The following is a 21,657-nucleotide window of genomic DNA, read 5'->3' on the forward strand; positions in this document are numbered from 1 at the left end:
GGCCCAGATCCTTTTTGACGTAAATTTGGTTGTTTTCCGCTAATTTAACCGTCAATTTTACAAACTATTACCAATTACTTGAGCAAATTTGGAAGCTGAATGAGATATTCAACGATTAATTTATAGTGGTGAGGTTCCTGTAATTACATCAGGACTGTAGATATGAATCAAGTAATCAACACTCTATCCTTCCATTGTACTTGGTCAATCCCATGAGTATCTTTTGTTCCAATTCATCTTAGAAGTTGAGGATGATGATTCATGCCGTGACATCCTTAATCATTTTCTGTATTAATAAGCCAAAGCAGGTGATGAACACGAAGCATAGTCTGTGTGTGAACTTTAAAGCCTATTTTGATGCAGTGCTTTTGTTCAAGTAACTTCATAGCCTATGTGTTCTTATAGTCCTCTTTTCTCTTAATTTGTAGTAACTATCGGTGAGAAATGCAAGATCCAAGGATTCCTGTTCCCGAAGAAATCTTAAACCCTAAATCACGCAAGAAGAAGAGCTCAACACAGAGAGCATCTTTATTTCAGCTACAAGGAAATAATGTGAATGAAGAAGTACAGGCACCTGTTTCACTAAGATCAGGACACAAGGGTTCCAAGAGAAACTTGATGACTGAAATATCACCCCCATTTCAGAAAACAGAGGGTTCTAACTCAGATTCACTGCCGGACTCCTCTTCTGCTGGAAATGATTACCGAGCACTGAGGCGAAAGTATCTATTGCTGGAAGATGAGAGCTTTGCATTAGGGACAGAACTAAAAGAGGTTGAAGATGAGGTAAAGACCCTTGAAGACGAGAAGCTTGCACTGTTGGATCAGCTCGTGTGTTGGAAGGCCTCGTCGATCCTTCAGAGATGCAGCCCTAGTGTTTACAAATTACATTTTTCTAGAACTTCTGCATATGCCTTCATCTTCCGATAGAGCAATCCATTTATTAATGATAAAATGCCTGAACAGGAGTCAATGTTTGGCTGTTCTGTATAGCTCTATAGAAATTGGTATTGGTGTATCAAAAATTACTTTGTGCAAATCAGATAAGTCTTATATTTGAAGGCTGAACCCCTCTGTCACTTATGACGCAGATAAACTTTGATCATATTTGTCTTTAGTCAGGATAGATTCTTAATGCCTTTTCTCCCGTTCGCTTTTTCTCCCTCGTATTTTCGTGGGGAGGGAGTGAGTATCACTTGCATAACGGTGCTGTGCTTGTACCAAAAATTATGTTTGTGCAAATCTTTTTGTCTTTAGTCAGGATAGATTCTTAATGCCTTTGGAGTGGGTTTTCCAGGAACATATTAAGCCTCAACTTTTGGTTAAAAGTAGTGTGCTTGTACCAAGAAAAGCAGTGTGCTGGAATATAGATTGTCACAGGACGAAGCGAAGAAGAACCAGTATGTAAAACCAAAGATTTAAGGATACCAGAAATTGGCTACCAATTCAAGCGTTGAAGCATAAGTTTCATTTTCCTTCAAAAACCAATGTGTAAAACAAAAATAATATTTTTTTGGCCGACTATGATGATCTGATAATCGAAAATGGTATTTTGGTTCGGTCTTTAGCATGGAATGGAATGGCCCTAGTACCGGTATTAATCTTTTTTAGGCGACTTATTAATAATTTTTCTGGTCCGCTACGAAAGTGATGGAAATTTAACGAAGGGACAACATTGTTTGGATTTTAGGATTTCTCGGGTAGTAATGCTCCATCTTGAACTAACAAAAATATTTCAAGGGCAGATCTGTGCACTTACCTAAAGTTTAAACGAGTTAGCCGTGTTGTTCATTCTCAAAAGAAATTTTGAAAATAAAGGAAAGGTATTCACTACATACTACTTCCAATTTCATATGTAAGTCACAACTAGCAGATCAAAATATTGATTAAATTAATTAAAAATAATGTGTAAAAGATGTAAATTTTTTTAAAAAATATAGTCTTATTTAAAAATAAAAGGAAGGTCAATATATTTTGCTCTAGAATTGATCATTACATCATCACCAACCAAAGATGCGATTAAAACCATTGCCTCTGAAATATATACCTAAGTAGATATGTAATTATTGAAATATTATATGACTGTGACATATTTATATTGAAGATGGTTTCATGTATATTTAACACCAAATTGCCATCTTATAATATTCTTTATTTAAGTTATTTGATTAAGACCACAAATTTTTAAATTATTTAATAAAAGAAAATTCACTTTGATGTTGTTAGTGAGTCTAAATGTCAAATGTTCAATAATATTTATATCACCATCCGGATAACGACAACAAAATATGCAATCATATTCACACAAAAGGCTTTAACAAAATTATCCATTAAATATTATCAATTTCAAGGTGTGCATGGACTAGACAAAAATCCAAAATTGACCCAAGGAATGGTGACACATTATAACTCATGAGAAATTGCAGCATAAAATGGGCTTTGCAACGCGTAAGATTCGAATTACATGCATATTCTACACTTTTAGTAGCGAGGGCTTCAAACTATCATTGTTTACATTCATATTCTGTCACTAGTGTTTTCTGTTCCAATTATATAAAAGTGGTATGCATCAAGATTTCAGCATGAATCTTGTTCTAATGCCTATATGGATCACTATCCACAAAGATTCTAAGCTAATGCAAAATATTTACAAGCACTGTTGTTATTTATAAGCAGAAGAGCATTGTTAACTTGTTATCGCTCGTGCAGCCCGGACAACCAGAGGACTGGTGACCTGTGATCTTCTGTTCTTCCATGACAAGAAGCCAAATGAATAGCCCTTTGAGGGAGAAAACCACTTAAAATTGACAGTGAACTTGATGCTCTGCCTAACTCTTCTGAAGTTAAGTTGGTTTGGCACAACAGTGACTTTAACTCCAGCAGGAGGAGACACTTCAGCCTTATATATACTTCTTGCCTCTCCAACATTAGTCACAGTTCGAGATATTGAAATGTTGTCTTTGAGGTTGGGCACTGTAATAGATGGATAGTTGAGGTCAGAGGCAGCTTTGCGTCTTCTATGGCTATGACATGTACTGTTGTCTCTTGTAACAAGCCGGAGTGACTTGGCACCATACTTCAGTGAACAAAGGAACTCTATGTAGTCTTCTGGCTTTATATCATAGATGAGGCCAGGATCAAAAACTCTTGCAGGGTTCACAAATCCCGATCCATAATCAAATGAATTAGCCTTTCTTCGTCCAGCATCTGCTCTGATGGGTTTGTGTTGTTTATCCAGAGTTGTAGCTGCACATATCATGCCTGAGATTAATTTCCTGGTAGGAGGTAATGAAGCTTGTGCACTATAGGAATATGCGTGGTGATCCTTTTCTTGGTTATTCTGAGTTGCTTGGCATTTTATTTGAGAATTTAATCATGTTTGATGTCTAAGAAGTCTAGTACCAATTTGAGTAAGAAGGAACTCAGGCAAGATTATACTATATAGACCACAAGAAAAAGATACTACTATTTACTGCCATAACGTGATACCGGTTGTCATGATGGCTGATTTGATAGCAGATGGTGACCACGAAGGATGAACAGCTTTAACTAAGGCTGCAATTCCAGTTACATGAGGACAAGACATAGAGGTTCCTGAGAGAATGTTATACATTATGTTTCTTTTAGCTGGTGACCATGCTGCAAGGATGTTCAATCCCGGAGCTGTGACATCAGGCTATACAGCAGCAGAGTCAAAACTTACAAATCTTCCAAGAAAGAATTAAATGAAATGATATTTGCCAAAGAGCCGAATAAATTTCTCTATTTCCCTTCTTGTTAATGAGAATATTACCTTCAAAATTGCTGGGGTTAAAGAGCTGGGACCTTTAGAAGAAAATGTCGCCATAAGGGGTGCAGGCTGAGTTCCAAACAGTGTCTTTGCTCTGAAAATTCTTGACGTAGGCTTACTGTTCAGAATCATAGAAAGCTAGATTAGAGAATAGCTGAGACCTCAGAGAGCTCAAAAGGAATGTCCATACTTTTGAATGTAAAACAAACCGTGTGTTATTAACATAAGACAGAATCCTTTCTCCCGTTTCCCTTCTTACGATGGCTGAAGGAATTATAAATGGGATGGCAACATCTAGATCTAATTCATCAATAAGTATCATTCCCACTCCTCCGGCCTCTTTCACCACTTTACTCTTCACTAGTTTTGACTTTGTTGAACTGTCTGCCTGGCGACACACCAGAACAGTCCCTTTTGCCTTGGACGCATTGAGGGAACTGTCCAAACAATAACTACAGAAACAAATAGAAACAGAAAAAAATTTATGTTTAAGGCATCATTTTGCATCAATGTTCATATAAACACCACTTTTCACGTTTCAACAACCTTGTGCGTCACCTGGATTGATAAGGGGTGAAATATCCTGCGAAGGCTTCAGATGCGGGAAGTATCCTTGTGTTGGCTTTCATTTCCAAGAGACTTAGACTCTCACCCTGTTTCAATTACACAGTAATTGTCCTGGTCTAAATACAGTGCCAAAAAAAAAAAAAAAATTCCATCAATGAGAAGTGAACAGATTTACCTTGATGTTAACCCCATTTCCTAATCTAATATCGGATGTGAAATCCCTGTCTGTTGAGCTAGCAGCAACAGTGATCATCCATGGTGCAAGATTTGTAGCAGAACCAGGATTTCCACTATTCCCAGCTGATGCGACCACAAGCACTCCATGACTAGCGGCATGGAATGACCCCACAGATATGGCATCCCTGAAATAGTTTCCTTGGGGAGCTTCAGGACCGAGAGAGATAGACAGAATGTGAACCCCATCTCGGATGGCATCATCAAAGGCAGCTAACAAGTCTGCGTCATAGCAACCTGAGTCCCAGCAAGTTTTGTACACAGCAATCCTAGCCTTTGGTGCTCCTCCCCTAGCATTTCCAGCTCCAAATCCCTTGTAATTCATGTTTGCCATGTGGCGTCCTACGGCTATTGAGGCAGTGTGACTGCCATGGCCAGAGCTATCCCTGGGAGATTTGTAAGAAAATTTGTTCTCTAAATCTTCCTCTGCTTCAAATCCACTTGCATAGTATCTAGCTCCAATCACTTTCCTATGCCATTAATTATGGACCAATGAAAACAACACATCTACAAACCGAAGTCAATAAAGCTAAAAGATAAAGATGATGTTCAATCAAAAAACCTGTTGCAAGATGAAGCGTTGAAAGCTTCTCCTGGTTGACAATGTCCCTTCCACTTGGATGGCACTGGAGGCATGTCTAGGTCTTTAAAACTTGGGGATTCTGGCCAAATTCCTGTTTGAATAGTGATCATGATTCAAGTTAGATCAACTGTGATTCCCATTTATTAACACCAGACCATCAATTAAGGTTTGCCAGAAGGGAAAAGAGACAATACAAGTCTTCTGAGGTTGAATTTTTTTTAAGAAAATACTTTGCTCTTAAGGGGCAACTGATAAAATGAGAGTGGGAAAGAGACACAGTTTCTACTGTCAAAGTAATAAATGCAGCGTGGAAATGCCTGAGGGCCGATGAAAATGCCTGTATGGAACAGTCATGAATTACCGCGCAGGGAGTTTGCTTCGTAGAAGTAATAAAGAATCTTTCCATAACTGGTAATACTGCTTACCCGTATCAATGAAGCCAACTATTACATTTGCTTGGTTTCTGGTGTAGTGCCCAAAAATCTTCATGTTTTCGTCGTCTGGAAGTCCCATAAAATCCCACGAATGAGTTGTGTGCAGAATTCTCTTAGAATTGGGGAAAACAGAGACTACTCCGGGCATATCTGTCAATATTAAAGTAGATTACAGAAGCAATTTTTTTTTGAGCGTTAAAGAGTGATTACATATGTTAAAAGTAAAAAGAAAGAGAAATAAAAGAAATTACCAGAAATTTGGGAAGCTTGATCATCCGTCAACTTGGCTGCGAAGCCTCTGAAGCCGTGTCTGTAGCTGTAAACATGGGAAGCTTGTGCCTCCTCAACACTGCTCAACGTTTCCAATAAGGAAAAAGTAGAAAATCAAGCATCTGAAATAAAAGAGAAGGGCATAGAAAACTTTTCAGAAAAGGGAAAAATAGCAAAAACTCTGACCTCCCTCTGTGAACAGAAGTGAGCATTTGATGGTGTTGCTTCAGAATTTGATCAGGATCTTCGCTAGTTTTGCTTCCCATGTAAACTACATAAACCTGCCATTCAGTCCAACACTAAGTCATCCCCAAAACCAGAACGGAGCAGTTAGAATTTGATTCTACCTTAGATGAGAAGCAAAATCTAGTTTCTGCAGAAATAACCGCAAGAAACAGGCAGGCGATGGCAGTACGGCTTCTAGCACAACCAGAACAAAACATATTGGAAGACGATCAAATCAAGGAGAACCAGTATGTATAACAAAAGATGAAACAAATAGCAGAAATTGGCAATCAATTTAAGCGTGGGAGGAGAAAAGACCAAGCCATTTTTTCAATGCAAAAATCAATAAGGTAAGCAACCAGGACGCAGATTAAAAACGTGGAGTCCTATGATGGCAGAGTTTAGTGCGTAAGACGGACGAGTGTCTGTTGCTTTTGTGGGAGGCCAAGTAACCGCAAAGCGTTACGGAATAAAGATGTATTTTGGGCTAGCACTCAACTAGGCCACTGTGATCCTCAGGAACCGGGATTCTTTTCTGATCTCAAGAAACGATGATTGATACCTTAATAAAATGTGTTACAAATTAATTATTAGTTCGTAGAAATAATAAATTATGAAAGTTTATATATCAAATTTGATTTACGAAAAATTACATCACTCAAATAGATGAAGGACACAAAAGTTACAATCAAACTAAGGACTTAATTAAAAACAGTGAATTCTACCTTAATGAAGCAAAAAAGAATCCTCATATGTTACCAAAAATCACGGTTGGAAAATTGAAAATTAGGAGGAAACGATGATGAATTGATGATGCGATGTAAGTGGAGACGTAGTCAGGACTGATACGCAGACTAACTATTACTTAATTGGAATTAAAATATATGGCTTCTCCTCTTCACTGATCATACGAACACTAGGCCATATGGCATATGCCATTCACTGAATTTTTCTTGGCTGCGTATGAGCGTGATCGATGCTACCGGTTTTATTGCTCACCTCAGCTCAGCTCGGATCTTGCGTCGCTGCATTCTTTTTTCCCTTTATCGCATCCCTCTTACTTAAAGCACGGACTCTGCGATGGATTTCGAAATGTTGCGAGAAATTCCAGATACTAGCAACACCTTCCTGAGCACGGAAGATAACTTGATCCGCAGTGAAATCAACTGAGGAAAGATTGCTCTTAATTCCATGTCGCATCCTCTGAAGAGTTCTACTTCTACTGAGCTCTGGACCAAACGCTTTGCCGTTGAAACTTGATTCATTTCCCCAGAGCATTCTTCCAAGTTCAAAGTAGCTCTGTTCAATTAATAAGCAGCTCCTTCACTAGTTGAAGAAACAACCCAGTGGAACTCAAAAGCATTGGAAATTTGGAATGCACAAGACCAGTGTGAGGAATCCATGTGGAAAACGGTCAGAAAGGGGGCACGCAGAGAGACGTTCTGATAGGCATCCGCCTCTGGTCGGTGCTGGGGGACAGTGACATAAATCATTCGATGGTGGAGTGTGGGAACGTATAAAAGTAACCAGCATTTTTTCGCAAAAGAAATTTTTTTTATATATTTATTTTTTATACTATAAAAATTTTTAAAATTATAGTTTCGTTTTCATCCAAATACTCTTTAATTATATTTAGAGGACTCTAAATTAAAAAAAAATTTATATATCATCTTAATAATAAATTTACATTTTTTAAAAAATAACACTTAGAATAAATTTAAAATTAATTATTTATACCTTATACTTAATTATTTTTTCAGCAATTACGTTGAATTGGTTTCACGAGGAACAGGGCTAATGTGAAATTCATTAAAAAGGCTGGACTCAAGATGAATTTTGACATTTTGTCATCCTAACCCAATTAAAGCGGGTTGGGGAATTGAAGTAATTTACATTTTTGCCAACCCAAACTTTTTATTTGCGAGTTCAGCATATAATACCGATTCTATTTCATGATGAGTATTTCTGACTTATATTTGATACGAGTATTGTATTAGTTTATTTATGTTTGATATAATTTTATTCTTTTTTTTATAATCAAATTTAAGAGTGAACATTTTATTTCAAGTGAAGAGACCATTAATCATTGGATTGAGTTTAATAATTTAAATGCAACAACTCTCTCCCTGGCATCTTGACATAACAATTCTTAAACCTTTGAAATTGAACCAAGTATGATTAAGTTTTGATAAATGATACTTTATTAATATTTTTCATCTAATCTCACAATTTCTTTCTCTCTTTTTCCTTTTTTTTTCTTCTGTCTTTCTGATTTGTGTGCCAATTGTGCATTGTTACAATTTTATCAGATTTTATGACGAAACATCAAGGTATCCGCCAACGGATCTAGTGATTAATCTTTTCGCTGACTTGTAGGTACCTCGATGGGTGGGACAGCTGGCCCGGGATCAATTTTATCAGATTTTATCATATCAAATGTTATCCTGGAAGCCAATTGCAATTAATAAAACCCTATACCTAGTGTGGCTGGTGCGCAATGAACATATGCCCGTTCTTATATTCTTCTCCATTTCTTTCAATAGAAGCCAGGTATTTTATTGCAAAATTTAATCTTGATAATTAGAAGGATCTATTGTTAAAAGTTTAAAGCTGATAATTTATAATTGGGAAAAATTAATTTGAATCTTTTACGCCTCATAATAAAAAGGTTAAGAAAACATCACAGTGCTCCTATTCTAGACATTGCTCATGGGCGCTTTATACGTAACTTGTGATTAACTTAATTATATCATTAATTAATTCCAAGTGCAGTGTGAGTTGGCAAAAATATAATAAAATAAAGGCTAAAGTATATATTTGTTTTTAATCTTTATATAAGGTTTTGTTTTAGTCTCCTAATTTTAAAAAAGTGTATTTTTAGTCTTTTTAGTCTAAAATTATTAGTCTTAAATGATGATTTTTTTTTGTAACAATCATAGTGATTTTGAAATTTAAAATTAATATGTTAGCATTTAAAAATTTTTTATTGACACTCAAGATCCTAATATCATGATTTTTTGTTAACTATTTTAGGGTTAAAGGACTGAAAGTATACTTTTTAAAGTTAATGGGCTAAATTAAAACCTTATATAAAGCTAATTAAAGGACTAAAACTACATTTTAGCTTAAAATAAAGTAAAAAGAGTAGGGCTATAGTCATCCGCAACCCTGCATCATCTTCCACGAATATAAACAAGTAACTTATCCTCAGATTTACATTCTTTTTCCCCTCAAAGAAATAAAAGGAGTTTTAAAAAAATAATTGAACAAGCCTTGATTGTTGTTTATTCTCAAATTAATTATTAGAGACATGTAATCCAAAGCTATACTCATTATATTGTTGATCAAAATATGAGTTTTATTATAAAATATCAAAATCTGAAAAATACAAACCTTTTTACCATTTAAAATTTTTAATCTATCTATCTCTTCAACTATAACCTCATATTATGATAAAGAACTTGTACTATTATCATTTTCATGTTAATTAGCTACATTACTTTGATAAACTATACATGCCTTTGGTTATATGGGTAATATATTATTTTTGAACTAGCATTTGATATATGGACTTTTTGACAATCATTCATCTAGTGATCAAACTTCTTAGCACCAATCGGATATGAATCCTTGTATTAGATATGAAACCTTGAAGTGAGAGAATTCTAGGGCTTTTTTTTTTTCCGAAAAAGAAAATTTTCAAGCGAACAGAAAGAAAGATCCTATAGAATATTAATCAGTTCCACTTGTTACATATAGATCCCACAAGGTGAAACTCGTCATTTATGTTTTCATTTTCTCTTTATCATGATAAAGATACAAGTATAAGAACAAAATAAGGAAAAAAATTATGCCAAGTATAATTTTAAAAGTGATAATTAAGATTATATTTCTCTTTTTATTCTTTGTTTGTCCTTTCCCAGCATCAAGAAAATGAAATGTTTTCGAATATTGGACCGCAAGCACATATTTCTCAATCACGTCTCCTTTATGTATCTCTCTTCTTCTTCTTCATTATTTTCTTCCTTCAGTACAATGTCTAGCATTTCATCTTCCTCTGACAGTACAATGTCTTTATCTTTCTCGATCAACTTGGATTAGCTAGTTCTTTTTCTACTAGTTACTATTCTTATAATCATGAAAATTTTTAGATGAATTCTTATAATCATCAATATTCTTATAATCCCGGGTCCATGACGCTAAAATATGTCTCATTTAGGCTTAAATTATTGAAAAAGTTTGTATATATAAGTTCTTCTAATATTTTCATCATCAGCTTTTTCTGGGTTAATCCATGACAAATATAATGAATCTCCATGATTATTACATGGCAAGTGCAAGAATTTTTTTAAAAAAATAATTTTGTATTTTAAATTCAACTATACAGCTCTTTGAATTGTTGTTGAAACTCTATCATTCTTACAAAGAATGAAAAGGATAACAACAAGGAAATAAAAATTTAAAATTAATCAAGTTTTTAAGACATAAAATTATTTTAAAAAAATATTTTTAACATTTAAGAACATAAGATAATGCATTATAAAAAGGCCAGTAAATAATCAAATTAAAGTCATTGCGGTAAAATATGCTTAAAAAACAATTTTTTGGGAGATAACGTAAGAATTAAAAAGATATTATGGTTGGTAACCTCAAATTGGAGATATTTCTAAAACTATTTTTCCTGTGTTAATTTTAAAATTATTTTAAATCACTCAATGATAAAATAAAGGATCAAATTTAGGTCAAGTATGGCCAAGTTGTAAATCAGCTTTTGCCGTGTGTTTTAATTATACGCATTATCATCACTTAATCTCAGTTAAACCCTGTTAGCACCGACCTGTGAAAACTGAAAAGACGGCCATCGAAGTTGACCTGCACCTTAAAAAGGGTCATGGATTATTTTATATTACTTCTCGTTCTTAATATAATAACTAGTTAATTAATTTAAATAAATTAAAAAAATTAGTTAAGTTAGTTATTTGTAATAAATAAGCGGTCTTTCCTAAAATATCCTTACTAAGCAAATGTATTAGCTAGAAACTACTATTATCACAAATACTATTTTAGAAAAAAATGACTAAATATTAGAAACAAAGTAGATTAAGGTCTTATATTTAGGATTAAAATAAAAGTCAAATGAGATTGTATATTAAGGATCAGATGTAGTCTATTGATTGTTTTCATCGATAAAACACAAAAACTCTTGCGTCTCCAAAAATCTAAGGTTAGTCGTCTCACTCTGAAAATTAATTGTTTGGTATATGGGCTTTGAGAATAATTAATAAGCACATAATAACAATTTTTATAAACAGAATCCTATATGTAATTTTTCAATTTTTAAGTTCTTTTTTTTACCATTTTTTCTTCTTATTATCCTCCTTATAGCCTAACTGTTTCATTATACGTAAAGTTTCCAAGGTCTGGAAGATTGCATCAGAGGCACGATATCGTAGTTTGAAACAATGCGTCCAGCCCTTCAATTTTGTTCAATCAATTTTGAGAGATTGATCGATTAACCTTGGATTCTTGGACAATCGCAAGTCGACTTAGTGCCTGTTTGGGTCAGCGTTTGCTGGCCCAAACGTGGCTTATAATCACTTATAAGCTCAGTGGAAAAATTGGTCCGTTTGGCAGAGCAATATGACAATTGGGCTTATCATTTTTTAAGCCCATTGAACGCACAATTGGCATAAGCTGGTGCCTGGCAGCTTCTGGCCCCTGGGAATTCAGCTTATGACCGTTCTGACAGCACTACTTTTATTTTTCTCTTCACATCTGCCTTCTTTTATTCCCTAAACCCTCGTGACTCTCTTTTTCTTTTGTTAACCCGAGCTCCCAGCTTGCTCCGTCTCTACTCGGCTCGAGAACGTCCGTCGGTGGTCGCGTCTGAGAAGCTCGTCACTGGTGACCGTGAGCTCCGTCCGGTCATCATCGCGAGGTCAGTTGTTGGGGTGAGGTGTCCGTGGCTTAGTGGATGCCATTCATTCATCACAAGTCGGAGCTGCTCTCACCGTCTGCAACCGACGTCGCCGGCGTCTGCCTCTGCGTTTGAGCCGTGCGTGGAGATCTTGGCTTCCCAGTGCAATATACCGTTGGATCTACCTCTGGCAGCCTTTGTTTGGTTGGATCTACTGCAGGTTGGCCGGTTATATGTCGCTTTTCCGGTTTGATCCCCGGTCGTCCTTGAATTTGTTGTCCTCCCTGAATTTCCTGTCGTCCTTGAATTTCCTATCGTGCTTGAATTCAAATTTGTTAATGATTGCTGCATGTTGATGACCAACTGGTTGTGACACCGAAACAGGGACCGAATGTAGCATAAAATTTCTAGTTGCATATCGATTTTCTTCCTCTGTTTTCCAAGGCTGAAACAACGATTAATGGTTCAAGGAAACGGCGTATAGGATTCTCTTGATTTTTATGGTTATAGGATTCAAGAAATTGTTGCGTATATACGTTGTTAATGGTGAGATATGTAACTCTGGAATTGTAATTTTCAGAATTACAATGGTTGTTGTTTTGCATGTCCTTAGCTTCGGTCTCTTGATTCTCTTGATTTTTATGGTTATAGGATTTGATCTCTATGAGGGTAGGGTAGAAGAGAATGAGGTGGTAACATGGTGTATATATGTGTATATATGTGTGTCTGAATGGTTCATTTGATAAAGCTAATTAACGGCGTTGATAGAGCAAAGTAATAAGACATTAATTTGTACTATACAAAGAAATTAAGGACTATGTGGATAATTACTTAAAAATCATTTGGAATTAATTTGGGGAAGTCTCAATCAAAATAAATTTAATGTTGTTCTTTCTCCTGTTATATTCTCTTACTTCTCTCTAATATGATATTTATTTAACTAATTTAATTATATTAAAAAAGTTAGGTAAATTAGTTAATTATGATAAATATAATATTTTTGTAAATAATCTTGTTCATCATTCTTAATTTGGTTTTTATTTTACTCCTACACAGTTAAATTAGGATAAAAATTAATCAATGTAATGTAGTTTAGGTTCAATTTATATGATATATTGAAAATTTAATTTTAAAATGTTCACAATCAATTACCACCGAAAAATAGTGGACATTGACATTGTGATTATATATTTATAATGTTAAAAAATATCGAATAAGAAAACTAAACAGCTTATGCAATTAAAATGTGTTACTTGGTGATATATGTTTGTTTGGTTACAACATATGTATTATATAATACAGTTTTTATTATTACATATTTAGGACTTTGGTTGATTTAGTTACTCTTATCTCGATCAAAGGACGTAGAGAAATGGACAATGACAGGGGAAAAGCGACATGGGATCATTACACGACAAAAATTCTAATCGATGTTTGTGCCGAGCAAATAGTGTACAAAGAAAGACAAGGAACATCGTTTACAAGACTTGGTTGGGGGAAAATTGAAAAGAATTTTCGGGAAAGGAGCGGGAAAATGTATGACAGAAGGCAACTGAAGAACAGATTTGATGTATTGAGAAAAGATTGGAAGTTGTGGGAAAAACTGATGTCTGGGGAGACTGGCATTGGTTATGATGCAGCCACAAATAGGGTGTTGGCTTCTGATGAGTGGTGGCAACGAAAAATACTGGTAACTATTTGTGTTAGTTGAGTTTTAATTTTGAATATCAGAAGGAACATCGCTTAATTATGCCTAATTATGTTCATGTAGGTGGACCCTAATTTCAAGAAATTTAGACATCAGGGGTTGATGTTTGCATCAGATTTGATGAAAATATTCAGAGATGTTGTGGCTTCGGGAGAGTATGCGTACGCACCATCAGCTTCACAGCCTCAGCCAGCGTTTGCTCCACAGCCTGACATAGAAGAGGAGGAGGATGTTTATAGAGTCGGGCTAGACCAACAAGAAAGGTCAGGGGATAGTGAGGATGAAAACTTTGGTGTGGACCCAACAGCCAGTGCAGGGTTCACAGATGACTTTGCTGCTTGCAACATAAACACCCCCGCAAGTACTGGACCAAGTGGCTCAGGAAGCTATGGAAAGAGAAAGAGGGGTGAGACATTAGATGCAAAGAAGAAGAAGAAAGTTGCTGCATCTACATTAATTTCTGATAGCCTGAGTGTCATAGCAGCTGCTTCTGACAAGCGAGCAGCAGCATTGGTTGAAGATCCCCAAGTAGTTGATAAGGTTTTGGCACACCTGACTACCGTTGAGGAGCTTAATGATGACAATCAACTATATTATGCATGTGCCAAGATGCTTACGCGGTTGAGGTGGGTTAGGCGAGCCTATTTGGGGTTTATGCATGATAGAAGCAAGTTGTTGGCGTGGTTGATACCGGCAGCACAAGACCCAAACACATGGAAGTGACCTGCAGAATAGGATTTAGTTTAGGACTTAGCTGTTTCACTATTGTTATTGCACTTATTAACCTGAACTACCTGCTGTTTTAACCTAAACTGATGTGGCATGTTGTAGGAACTTTATTAATCATTATGTAATATATTTACGCTAATTTCTACTTGTCATCTATGCGTTTGGTTTTTCTGTTTGCAGTATGAAAATTATTTACACTTTGTTTAGTGTAATCCTTATAATGCTTACATTTTGTTTTCACCACAATTACAGGGTTAATTCCAGAAATGGCTAATTGGAACGATGATTCACCATGGAATGAAGATACTTTATGGAATTGGAATAACGATTCACGGCCAAATGAAGATGACCATTCAACCATAATTAATGAGGAATTAACACAATATGAAGCAGTAGGTGCATTGGTTGGTCATTATTGTGAAATGTACATGTTTAAACAACCGTGCAAAACTAGTGAGCAGACAGGAAATTTATAGGTACAAGGCATTATGAATGGGCATGATGATCGATGTCATGAAATGTTTAGAATGGATAAAGATGTTTTCCACCTCTTATGTACTAAATTGGTGGAACATGGTTTACAAAAGTCTAAGTACGTAGGAATTGAAGAAATGGTTGCGATGTTTTTAAACACGGTTGCACATGGACAATGCAATAGGATGATCCAGGAACGATTTCAACGATCAGGAGAAACTGTAAGTAGGCACTTTCACAATGTACTGCAAGCTTATCTTAGCCTATCGAGTGAACTTATTCGACCCATAGATCCAACATTTCGTGGAACTCATAGAAAAATTGAGAACGATCCACGTTACTACCCATTTTTTAAGGACGCAATCGGAGCAATTGATGGCACTCATATACAGTGTGTTGTCCCCGCTGCAAAACGAGACAAATTTATTGGCAGAAAGGGATATCCATCACAAAATGTCATGGCTGTATGTGACTGGGATATGTGTTTCACTTTTGTCTTGGCAGGATGGGAGGGATCTGCACATGATGCTCGTATATTTGATAGTGCTATTACAAATTCATCTCTTAATTTCCCTCATCCACCTCCAGGTATATGTTTATGTGTTCCAATCATGCATGTTTTTTTAATTATTTCATACTTTTATTCATTTCACAATCTCTCAAATTGTTTCATGAATCATTAGGGAAATATTACTTGGTTGATGCGGGATATCCAACACCAAATGGATATCTAGGTCCATACAGATCTAAGCGCTACCACCTTCTAGACTTCCAACGACAAGTAGGATTCCGAAATAGCAACGAAGCCTTTAATTATTATCATTCCAGTTTAAGGTGCACAATAGAAAGAACATTCGGTGTTTGGAAGAATAGATTTCAAGTCCTACGAAATATGCGCAGTTACGACTTCCAAACACAAGTGTATCTGGTTTGTGCAACAATGGCCATTCATAACCTTATAAGGAGACATTCGAGCTCCGACTTGTTTTTTGAACAAGCTGAAAATGGTAATAATGTGGGCGAACATGATCAGGCTGAAGCTAGTCAACCATCATCTTCAAATGTTACATCACAGTCTTCATCGCATATGAATCGCGTCCGTGATGCAATCAGAGACCAAATTATCCATAGCTTATCTATTGATTAGTTATGTAATATTATTTAGTTTCACTTTGTTGCAATACTGTAAATTGGAGTTAAAAACATGTTTACCCATTCAAATTATGTTTCGTTTTATATTTGCAATTTTTTTTCCGTTTCTCTTATGTTTTCAAATTTAATTCCCTCGATCAATTTCACTTCTTCATATCAAATTAACAATAATTCACTGTATTATATCAATTCATTTTTTTTCATGTTTCACATTATATTTAAAATATTTGTTATGATTTTTTTGAAATTTTAAAATTTAATTCACTCATTAATTTGACTTCTTCATAATAAATTATTTTAATTTCATTGTATTATGTCAAATCATTTTTTTATCATATTTCATTATTTACTAACACTTATACCCATTTTAGTCATTTTATAACCAAACTCACTTTTACTCAACTATAATCCAAACAACTTTTTACCAATCTCACTTCTGCAAATTAGCTTTTTTGAACTCCAATCCAAACACAATTCAGCTTATCCAATTTAGCTTTTACCAACTTCACTTCTCCATAAGCTACTTTTCCTATAAGCTGCTTTTCCAATCGCTCATCCAAACGGACCCAATATGATAAAAACTATGTAAAATTGAAAGTTTAGAAAAAAAAATTAAAACAATGAGAATTGAAAAAGATGATCAAATACATACTAAATTTAGTACTACTTTCAATCCTTAATAGTAGTATAAAAGTTAATTGACTAATTTAAATAAATTAAAAAAATTAGTTAAGTTAGTTATTTATAATTAATAAGTATTGTCATCTGTAAAATATTCTTACTAATCATGTATATTAGTTAGAATTATTATTTGATGAAATCTTTTAATATATGCACTATTATAAGGTGTAATTTGAAGAACTAGACAAATATAAAAAAATAAATAAATTAATATCTTATATTTATAATCAAATTAAAAATTAAATTAATTTTTATATTAAGAAACAGAGATATTATAAAAAATAAATTTAACATTACCACTTCGGGCATCCCTCAATGAAGCCACTAAAAACACCACTAGCTAGGGCACCCCTACTATGGAGCCGTGTGAGTTTTGCCTTTTTTGAATGAATTTGCCAATTTGCATACACTTAAAAAAAAAAATCAAGTAAGACGTAGGAGTGACGAACGCTATTTTTTCTGTGTGTGGAAAGTATAGATATTTATAATGTTAGATAAAATTTATTAAAATTAAATAAATTTCTGGTATTTAAAAATTATAAGAATTGCTTGTTTATCAGAGAGCTGGTACCATAATTTTAGTTGTGAAAATTAATTTATGTAATTATATATTTTTTTATAAAATGAATGGGCCAAAAAGTATATGGGGACACAAATGGAATTTTGTTGAGGAGGGGGAGTTTTTTCATGTGGTGAGAAGAGGGCGGCAAGACTTTATAAGAAAAAACCCGAGGGGTGTGGTTGAGCGGTGGGGGCTTATCCTCCCTTAACCAAGTGTCGAGGGTTCAATCCTTACCTTGGGCATGGAAAAGTTTTAAAACCCCAGGCCAGCTGTCTCATCCATCGAGGTGCCTACAAGCCAGCGAAGGGATTAGTCACCGGGTCCGCCGGTGGATACCCTGATGTTTCATCAAAAAAAAAAAAGACTTTATAAGAATAAAATAAATAAATGCTAAAGTATACTTTTATTCCGTTAATTTTATATAAGGTTTTATTTTAGCCTCTTAATTTTAAAAAAGTAAACTTTTAGTCCTCTAACTCTAAAATTGTTAACAAAAAAAGTGATATTGAGTTATTAAATATTGATAAAACATTACTAAATGCTAACATATTAAGTTTAATATTCAAAGTAACCATAATTATTATAAAAAATTATTAATTAAGACTAATAATTTAAAAATTAAAATTATATTTTTTAAATTAAAAAACTAAATTAAAATCTTACATGAAATTAAAAGAGGACTAAATATATATTTTAAATAAACAAAAGGAAGAACGCGGCGAGACTCATCATGTAATTGGACCTGGAAAAGGGCCCAAAAAGCGGGACGCGTAACGGTCAATAATTGGATGACGAGTGCCGACCCTTGCTGCCAGCAATACTACGTATGCATTTCATCACCATTTCTGACGTATTTAGTCAAGTGTTATTAATTAGCAAAATTAATCAAAGTTTTGATATCTGTGCTAATTAAATTACTTGGTCTAATATGAAAAAAATAAACAAATAATTAATTTTCAAAAATAGAAAATAAAAGGAAAAAAAACTCTTAAATTCTTCAAAAGAATTTTAGTTAATATTAAGGATTTAGTACAAGGAATGGTAAATTAGTAAATAAAATTTGTTTAAATATATTTTTAGAATATTTTTAATAGAGTTAAGGATAGGTCCATGTAATTAGGATAAAAAGCAAGGAAGATCAGACTAATTTATTCATTTACTTATTATATAAACTTCCCATTACGTTCGAACTTTCCTGATGCACTTTCTGATGAAGATGGAGATTCAAACGCGCACACGCAAGAAAAAAAAGTATTTATAAAATGTTAACACACACTTCAAATTAAAGATAGACAGCATATATATATATATATTGAGAGGTTTTTATTGCATGAATTTTGTAATATATAGATATATAATTTTAATTTGGGAACAGATAATGGATAGCATGCTGCTCAAATATCTATATGCGGTCAATAAGAATTTATTTAATTAATTATATATTGCAATAACTTTAAAAAAAAAAATGTTCACGTGCACACCCTTATTGATATGGGCAAGGTACTAAAATCTGAGCAGGTTAATAAATTAGTTAAGGTAATAAGCTAATAAAGGTAGCATTTCACGGTTAGCGATTTAGGCCGGAGATAATTAAAATAATATCTTCGGTTATTAATATAAAGTCTCGTTTGACTTTTATTTTGGTTTTAATTATAAGACCCTAATTTACTTTGTCTCTCATATTTATGTATTTTTTTTCTAAAGTAGTCCCTCTAATAATGGTAGTCTAACCAATAAACTTGATTAGTAAGAATATTTTAGAAAAGAAAACACATATTTATTACAAATAACTAATTTAACTTACTTCCTTAATCTCCTCAAATTAGTCAACTAGCGCTTATAATTAGAACCTGAGTAGTAATATAATAAAAGATGTGTAAAAGTATCCGTATATTAATTATAAAAAATATTTTAATAAGAATAATATTTAAAGATATCATAGTATCAAACTTTTCTTAACATTAACAGGCATTTACAATTTTTTTTTATATGTGTTGACTACATTTTAATAAGTATTAATAACTTTTATCTAGCAAGTAACAAAGCCACTTTTTCAGTCTATTCATAACTTTCGTATAAATATTGATTACATTTATAATGTTAGATAAAATTTATTAAAATTGGATAATCTTATGGTATTAAACAAAAATTAAAGAATTCCTTGTTTCTTAGAGACCATAATTTTAGTTTGGAAACTGAATTTATTTTATTATATACTTTTTTATAAAATTTATTTTCATAATTAATGTGAAAAAATTGTAGGTTTAAATATATATGATGAAGTCAACCCAAACAACCCGAACAATGTAAACGTTTGAGATTTTAAAATGTTAAATAGGGCAAATGGAATTTCACATGGGGACACAGATGGAATTTTATTGGGCGGCCAGGGTGGGGGAAGTGATTTTTCATTTTTTGGTGATTTGCTTGGGGTCATGTAACTGGATTAGAGTTGGAGCGCATTGTCCGCAGAAGAGGCAGACGCGTAACAGTGACCGACAATTTGGAAAAGTAAAAGGAAAAGAAAAGTGGAAGGAAATGACTAAGAATGAAAGTGGAGAGACCTTTCAAGTCAAGCATAAAAAGCCTATAATTTTTGGGGTGAAAATCAGAAAAATAAGATTGGGTGGTCGTCATTCAAATTTTATTTACCCATAATTTGGAAAAGGAAAAGGAAAAGGAAAGTGAATGGAAATGGTGATGAATGAAAGTGGAGAGACCTTTCTCGCAACAAAAAGCTAGAAATTTTGGGGTGAAAATCAGAAAAATCAGTTTGGATGGTCATCATTCAAATTTCATTTAGATAGTTTACATTTGATGTTTTTTATTTTTTTTTTTAAATAATTATTTTAATAAGTATAAAATTTAAAATCAAGATAATTTCTTAATTATATTTTTTCCCCAAAAAATCACTTTTTAATTAAAAATTTTAAATTCAGTCCATTAAATTTAGGTAGCTCAAGTCTAAGGGGGATAGCATAGGTGCTTACACTCAAACTAGTTCCAGAAAACCAGAGTACACTAGATTCTTCTCGATCCCTGTGAAGAGGAAAATATCTTCCTAGATCTGGCGTTCGACCGCACTTCCATTGATGTGGGGTCGCGTTCTTTCCAAGCTTGTGTTGCTTTATTCATAGTATAAACCTGCACTTGCAGAACTCAGTTAGCTACCAATCAACCCATAGCTCAGTACCAAAAACCCAAGCATCTGCTTCATACTCCTTACGATTCCTCCTTTCTTGTTCAGTCAACGAGCATCATTATATTCATGGCTCACCAAACCCCCCAGCATCATCTTCGTGGTGATGATGATTCCCTGGATCCTCAAGTTGCTAAAGATCCTAACGGAATGCTTCCTGTTTCATATCCTCAAGTTGTTACCGAGGAGCCTGCAAAAGCATCACTTGGTGTGGTTTCTTTTCACACTTCAATTTTTTCGTCTTTTCTATTCATACCTGTTCCTGTATATGGTTCTTCGCATGTATAAACAAATTCTAATCCTGGGTTGATTTAAACACGACCAATTTGCCCGAATTTGTACATATTATGCGTGATTATTCAAGCATAATATGCTCAAACGGGTGATATTGGACCCACAGAAACTCACCTTAGAGAGGCATGAGGATCGATGCCCATCTATTTCTCATATCAGTTCTGAGAGCAAAGGAATAAAGCAAAGCCTTTGGTCTTTATGAGGGAAGAGGTAAGCATATATCTACAAACTACAACTACTACTACTACTATTATTTAAGGTACTCATACTTGGTATTAATTGCTACAGGTTGCTAGGATTCTTTGAAGCTTATTTATTTCAAAGTGATGAGAGAAAACGAGAGGTATGCCAAGTCAGGGTTCCTCTCTATTTTCCCCTCTCTCTCGCTCAATTTTTACTTCAAGGATCTAAGATAACATCAGTGCAAGACACAGCTGTTCTCGGACAAAGCAAGGACTTTGACTGAAAAGCCTGCAAGAGGAGAAAGAGTTAGATAAAAGCCTCCAATGAAGATGACAACTCTCAAGTCTCATCAGAACTGATCCTTTATTTTATCAGTTTAGTATTATATCCTCACCGCTGTTCTGTACCTGTAATTAGTTCTTTATTCTTGGAAGCATTCGCATGTACAGGATCCAAGCTGAAGGATGAAGAGCAAGCTCGAGATCTTAATGCTGCCGTAATCAATTCTAATCACTCCCTTAGTTCGTCCTCAAGAAGATCTATCAGAAGCAGTTCTGGCGATGCTTTTACTACTCCACGCCCTTCTTTTTCTTCCGAAATCTCAGTCCAGCAAATCAATCGTTCGAGGTCTAATGATACTTCCATTAATATCCCT

At 34.2% G+C, this 21,657-nt stretch overlaps 2 protein-coding genes, 1 long non-coding RNA gene and 1 pseudogene across 7 annotated transcripts; 3 read left to right on the top strand and 1 right to left on the bottom strand.

Moving 5' to 3' along the window:
• Positions 1-203: 203 nt before the first annotated feature.
• Positions 204-1,006, top strand: LOC114721388 (uncharacterized; annotated as a pseudogene).
• A 1,407-nt stretch (positions 1,007-2,413) lies between these two features.
• LOC114721384 (subtilisin-like protease SBT3.5) lies at positions 2,414-7,517 on the bottom strand. 5 transcript variants are annotated; one of them, XM_028907214.1, is made up of 12 exons: positions 6,829-7,517; positions 6,226-6,298; positions 6,065-6,159; positions 5,860-5,957; positions 5,600-5,758; positions 5,154-5,265; positions 4,533-5,061; positions 4,349-4,443; positions 4,000-4,242; positions 3,794-3,908; positions 3,490-3,676; positions 2,414-3,246 (listed from the first exon to the last, which is right to left on the bottom strand). In XM_028907214.1, the coding sequence occupies exons 3-12, from the start codon at positions 6,142-6,144 to the stop codon at positions 2,687-2,689; spliced, it is 2,178 nt and encodes a 725-aa protein (XP_028763047.1). In that variant the 5' UTR covers positions 6,145-6,159; positions 6,226-6,298; positions 6,829-7,517; the 3' UTR covers positions 2,414-2,686. The 5 variants fall into 5 exon arrangements, with proteins under 5 accessions (XP_028763047.1, XP_028763044.1, XP_028763046.1 ...); XM_028907211.1 differs by lacking the exon at positions 6,829-7,517 and adding an exon at positions 6,422-6,822 and having other exon boundaries at positions 6,226-6,295; XM_028907213.1 differs by lacking the exon at positions 6,829-7,517 and adding an exon at positions 6,422-6,822.
• Positions 7,518-13,554: 6,037 nt separating this feature from the next.
• Positions 13,555-14,451, top strand: LOC114721382 (uncharacterized). The gene is made up of 2 exons (XM_028907208.1): positions 13,555-13,710; positions 13,792-14,451. The coding sequence occupies exons 1-2, from the start codon at positions 13,555-13,557 to the stop codon at positions 14,449-14,451; spliced, it is 816 nt and encodes a 271-aa protein (XP_028763041.1).
• Positions 14,452-14,884: 433 nt separating this feature from the next.
• On the top strand, positions 14,885-21,013 carry LOC114721387 (uncharacterized). The gene is made up of 3 exons (XR_003738070.1): positions 14,885-14,899; positions 18,842-18,844; positions 20,939-21,013. It is a non-coding gene; the product is annotated as an uncharacterized LOC114721387 (long non-coding RNA).
• The last annotated feature ends 644 nt before the right edge of the window (positions 21,014-21,657 follow it).

The sequence above is a fragment of the Neltuma alba genome, unplaced genomic scaffold, assembly GCF_004799145.2.
Source record: "Neltuma alba isolate B1F8T4 unplaced genomic scaffold, ASM479914v2 tig00012034_pilon, whole genome shotgun sequence".
Lineage (NCBI taxonomy): Eukaryota > Viridiplantae > Streptophyta > Magnoliopsida > Fabales > Fabaceae > Neltuma > Neltuma alba.